This window comes from Sylvia atricapilla, chromosome 22 (genome assembly GCF_009819655.1).
Source record: "Sylvia atricapilla isolate bSylAtr1 chromosome 22, bSylAtr1.pri, whole genome shotgun sequence".
In the NCBI taxonomy this organism is placed as follows: Eukaryota; Metazoa; Chordata; class Aves; order Passeriformes; family Sylviidae; genus Sylvia; species Sylvia atricapilla.
Window position 1 is genome coordinate 3,139,742 of NC_089161.1, and position 12,078 is coordinate 3,151,819.

The window sequence follows — 12,078 nt, forward strand, 5'->3', positions numbered from 1 at the left end:
GCGGGATTTCTGCCTTGCACAAGAGGCACTGTCTGGTTTGTGTTTTCCTGGAGCATCCCTGCATCCAGCCGTGTAAGGACAGCACGTTTTTCTCATCCCTGCTGTGTGCTCCGTGGTGCCCCAGACTGAGAGGGCTTTGTCACTGCAACACGGACTCAGCCCTGACCTGTGCAGGCATCGCCAGGGACTGGTGTAAAGCCACGTCCTGCTTTCCATGGACTGCCAAACGCACCCCCTTCCCTCAGCCCTCTGTAAAGCCAGAAAGACCCTGTTTGTCCATTACCAATGTGTTCTTGTTCTTAAAGGTTGGTGTATATAAAGAGAATGTACATACAGTAAACTCGTTGTGTTGTAAGGAGAGAGAAAGATTTATTTTCATGTATGCTATAAAAATTGATACTGACTCCTGAGACACCGCAGTGTCAAGTAAATTAATTTCATGTTGTAGCATATAAACATGCAGAGAATAGTGTCTCCAGCCTTATCTATTCAAAACTCAAGGTTTTTTTTCCTCTGCCTCTCTTGCATGTAGTTGTGCAGGAGGGAGAAAGCCAGTGACTGTCCTGGGAAGTCAGAGGTCTGCATAGTCCCTCCCTGCTCCCCTGGGGAGTTTTGACAGGTCAGACCTGACAAGCTGGAATGCCATGGTGTAAATTCCATCTTTTTGGAGCACTGCATGGACTGACTGCCCAGTTCTCTTCTGGTCCTGGTCATTTCTCCCAGCTGTAATTTCTTTGTTGATTCATACAAAGGGAAGGGAAAAAAGCCTTCACAGAAAGCAAGGACACAAGTAGGTGTGTTCCCTCCCTTAATGTTTATTCCCTATACATTTGGGAAGGCAATGTCCCACAGCAGGTTTTGGAAAAGCACTGGAAGTCAGAGGAGCTGTCACTCTGGGAGAGAGGGCAGGGAGCTGCTGCATCTGCCCCCTCAGCCCTGGGTCACTCAAGATTTTGGGCAGCCTGAGGGAACCTGCACAGAGATGATGCTGCCCAGCACATTCCCACTGCTGCACTCTCCCTCTGGAGGCCTCCAAAGACAGCCCTGCACTTGCTTCCCATCACCCCTGGGATGGGGAAGGGGCTGGATTACCCTTCCCAAAGCCTGGACCCTCTAAGCAAGAGCAGAAATGCTCAAGCCCCACCAGGGCTCACCTGAGATGATTCCTCCTCCAGGCAGGCAGTGGCTGTTTGCTCCCCAAGGGGGACAGGAGTGTGACCACTGGATGTGCTGCACCCACATCTCTGGGCTGGGACCCTCCTCCAAGGCCCTGTCTGGGTGTCCCACAGCAGCTCTGAGCCTTCAGCACACAGAGGTGGCCTCCTGCCCCTCCTCTCCCTCGGGTACTGGTGAGCTGCAGGTGCAGTCACCATCCCTGAGGCCATCCCACCCCTCACAGCACAGGGATTGGGAACCTTTGGGATTGGAACTCCCCTGGCGTGGCTGACAGTGAATCTGTGTCCCCAGGAAACAGCTCAGTAAAGCACTTTAATGCTTTAAAGCTTTTGCAACAACCACTCACATTTCCAGCGTTCCAAGGCCTGTTCCCAGCAGTATTAATGGATCACTCCGTGGTAGGAATTGTATTTTTTGTAATGTTATCTTTGGAAAATGTGTTATTTTTATAGCTGTGGTTTCTCTTTTGTTTTGTTTTGGGGTTGTTTTTTTTTAACACAATAAAAGCTCATGTGGGAATTGCTGCATCTGGAAATTAAAATTGGACAGAAACTGCCCTCCTAACCCGGAGTAAACCTTCACCTGTAGGACCTCAAAGGGCCTGAAGCTACTGAAATGTAAAAGAAACCCACTATTGAGTACTAAACTGCTACAGCAAGTACAGAGAGGTAAAATTCTGGATACATAAAACTTTTTTTCTCAATAAATGGCTAAAAAATAGTGAGTGAAATGAGAACAAGTATTAAGACAGTTTTTCTGAGCTTGAAAAATTACACTGTTAAAAACAATTTCCCAAAGAGAACACAAATGTCACAACTCTTTCTAGTTTTATATATATATTCCATAGGTAGGAATTGGAAATTGATTGAACTAAAGGTTCTTGCAAGAAGTTTATAAACTAATGCCTTGAAATGGAAGAAGTCAAGAATGTTGTTGTAATTCAATAAAAATACAAAAAAAAGTTTCAAAATATCTTGAAAACTGGCATATGGCAGCCAGAGCCACACACCTGCAGAGAGCCCCACACATGACAAAGGTCCAAAGCTCCTGGCAGAGACTGGCCTGTGGCTCTGCCTTCTGCTGGGGTCTGTGTCCCAAACAAGACCATGGAATCCCAGACTGGTTTATTTGGAAAGAACCTTAAAGCTCATCCCATCCCACTCCCTGCCATGGGCAGAGACACTTTCCACTATCCCAGCTTGTTCCAAGCCCTGTCCAGCCTGGCCTTGGACACTTCCAGGGATGGAGCAGCCACAGCTTCTCTGGGAAATCCATTCCAGCCCCTCACCACCCTCAAATTTCTTCCATATATCCAATCTAAACATACTCACAGACCAGATGCTCCTGTGGCTTTTTGAGCATTACATCACCTCACTTGTTGCACTGGGAAAAGCACCTGCTTGTGACTTCTCCTCCAGGCAGGCAGTGGCTGCTCCCTCTCCAAGGGGAGACTTCTCCCTCATCCCAGCCATTGGTGCTACGCCACCCTGCCTGGCCCAAGGAGCATCACTTCTCCCAGGAAAAGAGCTCCGTGGCCAGCAGCACTCTCCAGGAGGAAAAACCACCCGGATGAAACCACATGGAATTTCTTGCAGGCTCTGGCTGACATGGTAGGAACCCTGCACTGCCCCAGCATGGAGTGCTCCTGGTTCAGAAGTGCCTCTGTCTGCTGGGCATTCCCAGTGGGAACATCAAAACCACCATCCAGGCTTCTGCTGAGGCCACTGGGTGTGAAATCCTCCCTGTGTCCCAGCTGAATGGTTGTCACACAAGCTCAGCCTTGACTCCTGGCAGATCCGTGGCACTGCTGTGCAAGTCCACGGCAGATCCGTTCCTCCAGGACTGCTCAGCTGCTGCAGCAACCTGGAGTGTCCAGAGGAACTGCTCCTTGGTGACCACGGGGGGCTCCTGGCCTGTGGGACAGCAACAAAGCCCTGCATGGAACCCTTGGCCCACTGTGAACACAGATCCCACCACAGCAGCTCCTGGTGTTGGGGCTGCAGGATTTAAAACATTTCAGCCTCCTCCTCCTGCCCTGTCAATGCAGGGACTAGATGATAGCTTGGACTAGATGATCTTCAAAGCCTCTTCCTGCCCAGCCCACTCCATGATTGTGTGATTTTTATCCCTTCTGGGCAGCCACAACTGGCTGAGGACCTCTTGGCTGTCACAAGCAGCTGCTTTCTTCACAAAACACAGTAAGACCCAAGGCAATTTCCCCTCCCAACTCTCATTTCTTCCCAGCACAGAGTTTCAGATCATCATTCCCCACCCATCTCCATGCCCTGACACAGTGCATCCCCTGACAAAGCCAATCCAAAGCAACACCAGCCATCAATTTAAGCCTTGTCCCACCTTTCAGGGCTCTCAGGAAGTGCCGGAAGAGTTCCCTGTATGCGTCTCTGTAGCGCTCAGCTTGGGTTTGGGGACAGATGGATACAGAAGTCCCATGTTCTGTGATGCCCAGGGGGTTCTGGTTGTCCACCCTTAACGTCCCTTGAGACCCATGAACCTGAGGGAAGGAGCAAAATAGGGAAGAAAGAACATTTTGAGGTTATCACACTTTCACTCACCAGGCCAGCTTGGGGAAGCCCTAGTTTGTAAAACCAAGACAAAAGTAGGTTCTGAAATGAGGAGTCACACTTGTCCCAGCCCTGGTATGGCTCAGACACAACAGAAACACCATGGATGTGCTGTAGTACAGTGGCTTCCACTTGTGTGATACCTCATCTGATCAAAGCCCCTTTTCTAAGTGTTTAACAGAAATTCCTCCCTAGGACCAGTCCCCATAGCTGTAATTATTCATGACTGTAGGAATTTACACTTTTCTTCTTTCATATGCTGGACTCCTGCTACACAGCTGAGACCAGCCTGGAAAGGACAAAGGAAATCTGCACAATTTCAGCCTCAGGAGAGCTGACACTAGTTGCTGCTCTGGTATGATTCATGCAGCTTGTAACACGACATAATGCATGGAAGAGGGAGAAAACTTGGGGGAGAGGAAAGAGAAAATGAATTGTAGATTGAAAAAGGACAAGAAGCCACTGCTGCTGAGGCAACGGCCCAACAAACAGATGTGGCACTCAGAGCTCTGCTCTGGGTGACAAGGTGGGGATTGGTCACAGGCTGGACTTTATGATCCTGGAGGTCTTTTCCAACCTCAGTGACTCTGGGATTCTGTCACAGAGGGTTTTTGGGAAATGTGCTGCAGGCACACTCAGAGGGGAAAACTTGTGCTGGGCTGTGGAGTCAAAACAGACTTGACTGAGCAGCAGGAGCCCACCTCCAGCCGCTGGTCACAGCTCCTGGTGCAGTGCTGGCTGATGTCCAGAGTGGCAATGGCTCCGCTGGGGAACTTCATGCTGATGGCAGCCGTGTCCACATCCTTCAGGCAGCCCACGTCTGGGGACAAAACAGGCCTGGCTCACCCCAGGAACAGTAAACAGCACAGTTCTACAGCTACAAACTGCTCTTCTTCCTTCAGGAGGTGACACCGGCTTCGTGACACCTTCCCACAGGACGCCCTGCTAACAGCACTGCAGCTGCTCCACCAGTATTCCTGATGAAGAACAGGCAGTTCTGCAGAAACACACAGCCTCAGACCCACCTCTTCCTTCCCAGCCTGCAGCTCTCCCTAATGAGGGCACCCACCTCTGCTTCCAGGATCGGGCAACTTCCAGCACGTTGCTGGAGTGAGGCAGAGGGCACAGAACCCTCCTGGAGGGCTCTTGTTTGCTGCATTTCAATGCTGTGCCATGGAGGAGAGCGTTGCATCCTGCCCCTCCTCACTCCAGGTAGCCAAGCCTGGCAGCTGCTGCAATTACCTTAATTAAAACTCTGCATTTCCATTTCAAAAATGGCAGCTTCCACCTTTTATGGTTTGTTTAAATGAGTGTGGTAACCCAGAGCCTGTGTGTCAGCCCAACATGACCCAGAGCAAATGCACAGCTTTGTGCTGGGATCTACAGGGAAGGGCCAGAGAAAGCAGAGAATGAATATTTCATTGACATTCTTGTGAGCTCAAGCCTTTTCTCACCCTTTTCTGCACTCTGGTTCCAAACCTAGTGTCCTGCAGGGTAATGTTCAATGATAACTCCACTGCAACTGCTTCGCATCAACAGGACATTCACCAGATTCAGAAATCTTTACCAAATATCCCTGAGGAACCTGCCTTTTGTTTCACCAGCCTATTTATTCAACTGCTCCATGATGGAACAACTGCCATGGCTATCATGCTCCCCCGTTCCTTCTTTCTTCCCACTTTTAACACTGAAGTCCAGAGGTACCCAATAAATCATCAAAAGACTCATTCTTACCTGCACAGAAGGCATGGCCCAGGGAAAATACTGTATCTGGCACACTTTCTCCCAACAATAAACTGATAATATCTATGTCATGCACGGCAGCGTTGTAAAAAATTCCACCTGGAAGAACCAAAACTGGGAATTAAGGTCTCCATACTGAAACCCAAATGTGCCAATGCACATTTCTGAACTGCAGAGATTGTATAAAAAAGCCCCCACAGTGAAGAAACATAATACTAAAGGGACACAAAAAAAAAAAAAAGCACAGAAATCAAGTTTGGTAAAGAAAACACTCCTCAAAAAACACTTCTCCCCAGGGATCTTAAGGCTATACAAACTCAGGGGAATTCCCACAAGAACACCAAGACATTTCCAGGCCAAGTAGGACAGGTTTTGGATCAACCTGGCCTGGTTAAGGTGTCTCTGCCCTTGGCAAGGGGTGGAACAGATGAGCTTAAAGGTCCTTTCCCACCCAAACTACTCCATGACTCTGAGCCAGGCCCAGACTCTTCAGCAGGAACCTGTTGGGGTACCTGAGGCTTTCAGCAGGCTCAGAGAGGCTGCTGGATAGAGGCTGCTGATGGTGGATATCCGGTGGATCCTGCCCAAGGCCCGGCTGTCCCGAACCTTCTTGTACAAGAACTGCAGGGCTGGGTCAAAGCGCCTTCAGAGGGAAACAAGGAATGAGGAGAAACCAAGCTGATTTGAGGACAAAGTCAGGGAAGCCTGAGGAATCAGTGCTTCTTCCAGACATGTGATTTTATCAAGAAGAAATCACAGGAAAACCACTGGTCTTACTTGTAGAACCCACACACGAGTGGCCTTCCACACCTGTCGGCCTCATCAAAACAGGCTTCTGCTGTCTGTCTGTCCAGGCTGGGCAGCCCCTCACAGAACACACCTTTACCTGTGCAAAACAGGACACACATGGGGCTCAGGGGAGACACAGCTGCATAGAACACCTTGATCTTGCAGTAAAGTACACAGCTTGTTACATTTCTGGTTTTGATGGCATTTACCCCCTTCTGCCTGCCTGCTGTGGTTTCAGCTGTCCCAGCCCCCAGGAGTGGGACTGTTTTGGTGACAGCTTTTCTATGAGTCCTGATGGGATTTTAGGATGAGGCACTGCCCAGTCATACTGGCACCAGCATAGCAAAATCCCCACTGGTGTCCAGCCATTAACATCAGCAGTGAACTCAGTCACTTTAATTACACAGTTAGAGAGCCTGCACAGCTCCAGGACTGCTGCTGAAACACAAACACACTCACAAGCGCACATCAACGGGCGCAGGGAAAAGCTGAATGTGCAGCTGCTCCTCTTACCTGCTCGTAAAGCATCTCTTAACATCTCAGGGGCTTTGTCAGGTGGAGAACAAATAATAGCTCCAGAGACTCTGCAGGAATCAAGAGAGATCATCAGTGAGGATGAGGTTTTCACTAGATCAAACAGTGCTCAAAAGCTCTATTTGGTTAAAGAAACCTAAAACCCCATTGCTCTGGAAGACCCAGCTGGGTTATAGAAGGAACTCGGTGCCTGCTTCAAGGATGAAATATAGTGACACACATAGGTTAAAATCACAAGTGGCACAAAGGAATTGCACTGCTTTTCCTGCATCTTCAAGGAGAAAGTATTTTAGAGGTTTCCTTTAAAAAGGATTTAAATCTTATCAGTTAACACACACAGAGAAATCCAAAGTATTTATGTGGTAGAGCTGCTAATCAATGAGTCTCAGCTTTCTGTGATTCTTTACTTTCAAGTATCAAACCAGCCTTTCCTAAAAGCTCTGCCTTTTGCTCCTGCAATATTTTAGACCTGACAGTAACAGCACCTTAGTGATGTTACAGTTGTTCAGTTCAACTGTAAAGCAAAACACCACAATCCTCCCTACTTACACCAAGCCTTGCTAATCTCAGAGCTCCAAGAGCCACCAAACTCAGCCAACTGCTCTGAAACAGGAAAACTGGCAGGCAGCAGGGAAGGAATTGTTCTGTGGGAATGGAGGAATTTTTTTTTTTAATATTTCTTAATAAAACTGCCTGTAACTAAACACCTCCAAGTTTCCAATAATCTGGCTACATAAGCCCAGTTAAGCTTCTCAGACACTCCTGAAGGAGGGTAGGTGACAAAAGAGCCCCTACCTCCCACAGGGATGGCCAGAGACACAGTCTGGGGCTGCTACAGAGCTTCCCAGAGGGGAAGGCAAGGCTTGTACTGAAGCCCCTGCCCTGAGCAGGGCCACACACGGGAGTTTGTGACCATCAGTACCGTGGATCTCCGAGCGCGACGGCAGCGTCCTGCTGCTGCAGCACCCTGGCGCCGGCCGGGACCTCGGTGCCAAAGGCACATTCCACCTCCTCAGGCTGATCCACCACCACATACAGCAGGCAGCAGCCCGTTTCCTCCCCCAGGCTTTGCAGCAAGGCTTCGCTCATGAGCCCTGCGCCGAAGAGCACGAGGCCGACGCCGCTGCCACCGTGACATGGGAGGGGAGTGGGGCTGGAGGCATCAGGTGTGGGCACACTTTGGCCAAGAGGTGCAATCCCGGTGGGGAAGGTGCTGAGTGCTGAGGGGTGGCTGGTGGAGGTGGAGGGTGTTGGGTCGTCCCTGTGTGCAGCAGGGATGGGGTGGTGGGGAACCAGCAGCTTGTGGTAGGAGGGCGGGGAGGGAACCATGGTGTAGCCGGTGTTGGATCCAGTGGTGATGAGGAAGGAGGGATGGGACAGCAGGGAGGGCACGTTGAGTGGCAGGGGCAGGCTCAGGCTCAGGCTGGAGTCGGGACCTGCAGAGCTGAGGAGACAAAAGATCAGAGGATCAGAGAATATCCTGACCTGGAAGGGACTCACAAGGATCATCAAATCTAACTCTTGAGAAGAATACCCTGCATATGAACACCCCAGAATGCCATCATATGTCTGAGGATGTTGTCCAAATGCTTCTTGAGTGGCGTCAGGTGAAATAGATAATTAAAGAATCATTAATTAAGGCTGGACAAAACCTCCAAGATCATCAGGGCAAACCTTTGACCGAACACCTGCTTGTCAACTAAACCACAGCACCAAGTGCCACCTGCAGCTCCCTCAGCCACTCCTCACAGGACTGACCGCCCAGACCCTTCCCCAGCTCCACGCCTTTCTCTGGACACACTCCATCCCCTCAACATCTCTCGTAGCGAGGGACAGAACCGGACACGGCACCCGAGAGGCCTCAGCAGTGCCAGCACAGGGGGACGGGCATTGCCCTGGCCCAGCTGGGGACACTGTTCTGGGGTCGGGTGACACTGAGATGGGGAGGGTGAGGCAGGGAAGGGCCGGCCGAGCCCGAGCAGGGGTCAGTCCGGTGAGGCTGTCATGGGGCGGGTGAGGCAGGGAAGGGCCGGCCGAGCCCGAGCAGCGGTCGGTGCCTCACCGGAGCCCCGGGGAGCGCAGCCCGAGCTGCCGGAGCAGGCGGCGGTTGCGGCAGTGGCGGCCCGAGCTGAGGTGCTCCAGGATGCGGTCGCGGCGCACCCTGAGGGGCAGCTGGCACGGGGTGCAGAACAGCGTCTCCACGGCAACGGCCGGGCCCGGAGCGCTGGGGCCCGCCGGCTCCCGCCGCACCGACAGCTCCGAGAACTCGGCCGCGTAGTCGTGCAGCGTTTTCCTCCTCCGCCCCATGGCCCGGCCCCGCTGACTCGGAAGCGGAAAGCCCGCCCGCCTCACGCCGTCGCCCGGCAGCGGCCCCGCTCCGAGCCCCGCGGCGCCGGGACAAGCCCCGGCCCGGCCTCAGCCCCGGGAGATGGAATATGGAGGCGGCTTTCAAGGACCACCGCTCCAAGAAGCCACGGGACAGCTCCGGCAGGAGCTGCGGAAAGCCAAGGATGACCACAACATGGCTCTAGGTACCGCGGGAGGTGCCCAGAGCACACCTTTACCTGCCTAGGTCTCATTCAATTCGGCTCTTTTGGAAACATTACAGGGTGTTGCTCACAGGCTGGAAACCCACTTGTTTTGAAAACACTTTCTTTTTCGCCTTGGAAGTGAAGAACGTGAGAAAAGGCAGCAGAGAAAGCCCTGAGCAGAGTGGCAAAGCCGGGTTGGAGGTGCCCGCTCCGCGTGTCCTCAGAGCAGCGCCCACCGCACACAAAGCCGGGTTGTTTAAATACACATGGCATCACAGAACGGGTTGGAGGGACCTTAAAAATCACCCAGTCCCACCCCCTGCCATGGGCAGGGACACCTTCCGCTATCTCAGTTTGGTCCAAGCCACATTCAGCCTGCCCTTGGACACTTCCAGGGATCCAGGGGCAGGCACAGCTTCTTTGGGAAACCTGTGCCAGGGCCTCACCATCCTCACAGGGAAGAATTTTTCCTAATAACCTGTCTAACTCTGCTCTGTATCAGTGTGAAGCCACTCCCCCTTGCCTGTTACTCCCGGCACTTTTAACAGCTTCTCTCCGTCTTTCTTGTTGGCTTCTTGTGGTACTGGAACGCTACAATTAGCTCCCCGTGAAGTGAAACCACCTTTTCTTCTCCAGGCTGTCCAAACCCACATCCCAGCAAAGCACCACAAGCCACAGTATCACCCAGAATCACTGTGGATGCAGCATTAATGTGACCCAAGTCTGTTCCCAGATTTTTCCCACAGTGGCTTTGCTTATGCTCACCTGGAAAAAAGCAGACACAGAGCATTCAGCAGGGTTTGCTTTGCTAACAGAGTACTCTCCCACTTTACAGGTGCCATCTCTTCCTTGCAAAGACAGATGGAGATCCAAGAATCCGAGCTTCGGAGAATCAGATCTGAAAAGGAATTGCTCCAGAAGCAGCTCAGAGAGCGAGAAGTCCAGCTCCAAGCTGTGTCTGACAAGGTGCAGCCCAAGAGCACGGTGGCCATGGCTAGCAGGAGAGGTGGCAGCTGGGAATTTGGGATTTTGGGATGTCTCTCTCTTATAGGCAGGAGGGGGCACCTGTAACTGCGAAAATGAAGTGTAAAGTATTCTCCTTCTAGTTTTGCAGCATGACAGAAGAACAGAGGCAGGAAGAAATTGTGGTGATGATGGAGGAGGAAAACCGCAATCTTCATCAGGTGAATTTGTGCAAGGCCTCTACAGAAGTCTGGTACTTGCTGCTTCACTGGGCTGGTTTTAGGGCTGGTGGAGTTCGGCATATAAAACCCCTACTTAATCCAAATAGTTTTAGAGAAAACACCAAATAATAACAGCTATCAGCACTGCTGAGGTTGTTAGTCGATAGATTCTGCCCAGGAAGCATTTGATTAACTAGTGGGAAAATGAGGCCAAACTTGCTCACATTCTCCCCAGTGACCCCTGGATTTCTGTATCTGCTCAGGTCATTACAGAACAGGAATCCCAGCTGGCTGAGCAGGGCAAGCTCATCAGTGAGTTACAGGGGATAATCAACCAGCTGCGGGCCGAGGTTGTGAACACCCGCCTCCACCTCTTAGAGCAGAAGCAGGCCCAGAAAGACATCCAGAGCCAGGCTGATGCACTGCAGCACCAGGCACTGCAAACCAGAGTGGCACTGGAGCAAATCACCAGCAAGGTAAGCATGGCCTCTTTCACCTCAGAGCCCCATCTCCCTCTTGGGACACACTTGGGAATCTCAATCCATTTGCTCCCTAGCTGTGGAGCAGGCAGCTGTTGTGCCACCTAAAAAGAAAACAGACCTCAAGTACCAGAAACCCTTGAGAAATGTGAGTTCAGATGAGTTACATCACCAGGTTTCTAACATCCTTCCAGATTCAAGGTAACAAGAACCACCTTAAAGTCATCTCTTGCAGGCAGATGTGTCTGGTGCTGGCGGAAGAGCCTTGGCCCACCTAGACCCACATAATTACCACAGCATTTTCAGTGAAAACTGCCTGATTTTCACATAAACACTTTCCATATCATCATTCACCAGTCCTTTGCCCAAGAACTGACTGACAGGACAGTCTCTATAAATCCATGCAAATGCCAAGGAGTCGCACATAAAGACTGAAAACACAGTTCATTCACACTGCTCTCCTCTTCTATCCAAAGTTTGAAAGGTATCGAAACAAAATAATCCAGGCTACGTTCAGCGTGGAGGGCAGCCAGGACCCTGTGGGGGAGCTCACAGACAACGAGGTGCTGGAGGCAATGCAGGTATGTGGCTCTCCCAAAACAGCTTCCAGCAGCCAGGAAGGGACTTCTGAGGTAAGAGAACACTTTGCAGAGCTGCTCTCAGCCTTCCCACCTGTTTACATCATCGCTGATTTTCAGAAAATCATCAATGAGCGGGCGGAGTTCCAGCACATGCTGAAGAGCAAGGGGAGCAAGGTGTCGCTGCTCAGCGCCGAAAGCCGCACGTCGCCCGCCGCAGGGAGGAGAAAGACCTATGCCAGGATAGAAAGGCTCTGATGGCTGAGCCAGAACCCACCACCTGCCTCAGGCTCTGGGTGCTCGGCTCAGAGCTGGTGCCTTGCAACAAATTAAACTCACCTCACTGACACCGAGTTCTGTGGGAGTATCTGATTCAATTGTTTCAGTCAACTCAGAGCATAAGTCACTGTAAGTCCTTGGTCTGTGGTAACACTTGACTTCCCAGAGAAGCCTGGAGCACAAGGATGGCTTGGCTACAAGCG

At 51.3% G+C, this 12,078-nt stretch overlaps 2 protein-coding genes across 2 annotated transcripts; one reads left to right on the forward strand and one right to left on the reverse strand.

Moving 5' to 3' along the window:
• Positions 1-185: 185 nt before the first annotated feature.
• Positions 186-8,267, reverse strand: LOC136370695 (myo-inositol 2-dehydrogenase-like). The gene is made up of 8 exons (XM_066334220.1): positions 7,747-8,267; positions 6,804-6,874; positions 6,279-6,387; positions 6,014-6,144; positions 5,493-5,600; positions 4,460-4,578; positions 3,532-3,688; positions 186-3,089 (listed from the first exon to the last, which is right to left on the reverse strand). Exons 1-8 carry the CDS (start codon positions 8,151-8,153, stop codon positions 2,941-2,943), a joined length of 1,251 nt encoding a protein of 416 aa, XP_066190317.1. The 5' UTR covers positions 8,154-8,267; the 3' UTR covers positions 186-2,940.
• Positions 8,268-9,168: 901 nt separating this feature from the next.
• CCDC27 (coiled-coil domain containing 27) lies at positions 9,169-11,945 on the forward strand. The gene is made up of 6 exons (XM_066334227.1): positions 9,169-9,355; positions 10,191-10,321; positions 10,462-10,539; positions 10,803-11,015; positions 11,495-11,599; positions 11,717-11,945. The coding sequence occupies exons 1-6, from the start codon at positions 9,253-9,255 to the stop codon at positions 11,852-11,854; spliced, it is 768 nt and encodes a 255-aa protein (XP_066190324.1). The 5' UTR covers positions 9,169-9,252; the 3' UTR covers positions 11,855-11,945.
• Positions 11,946-12,078: the final 133 nt, after the last annotated feature.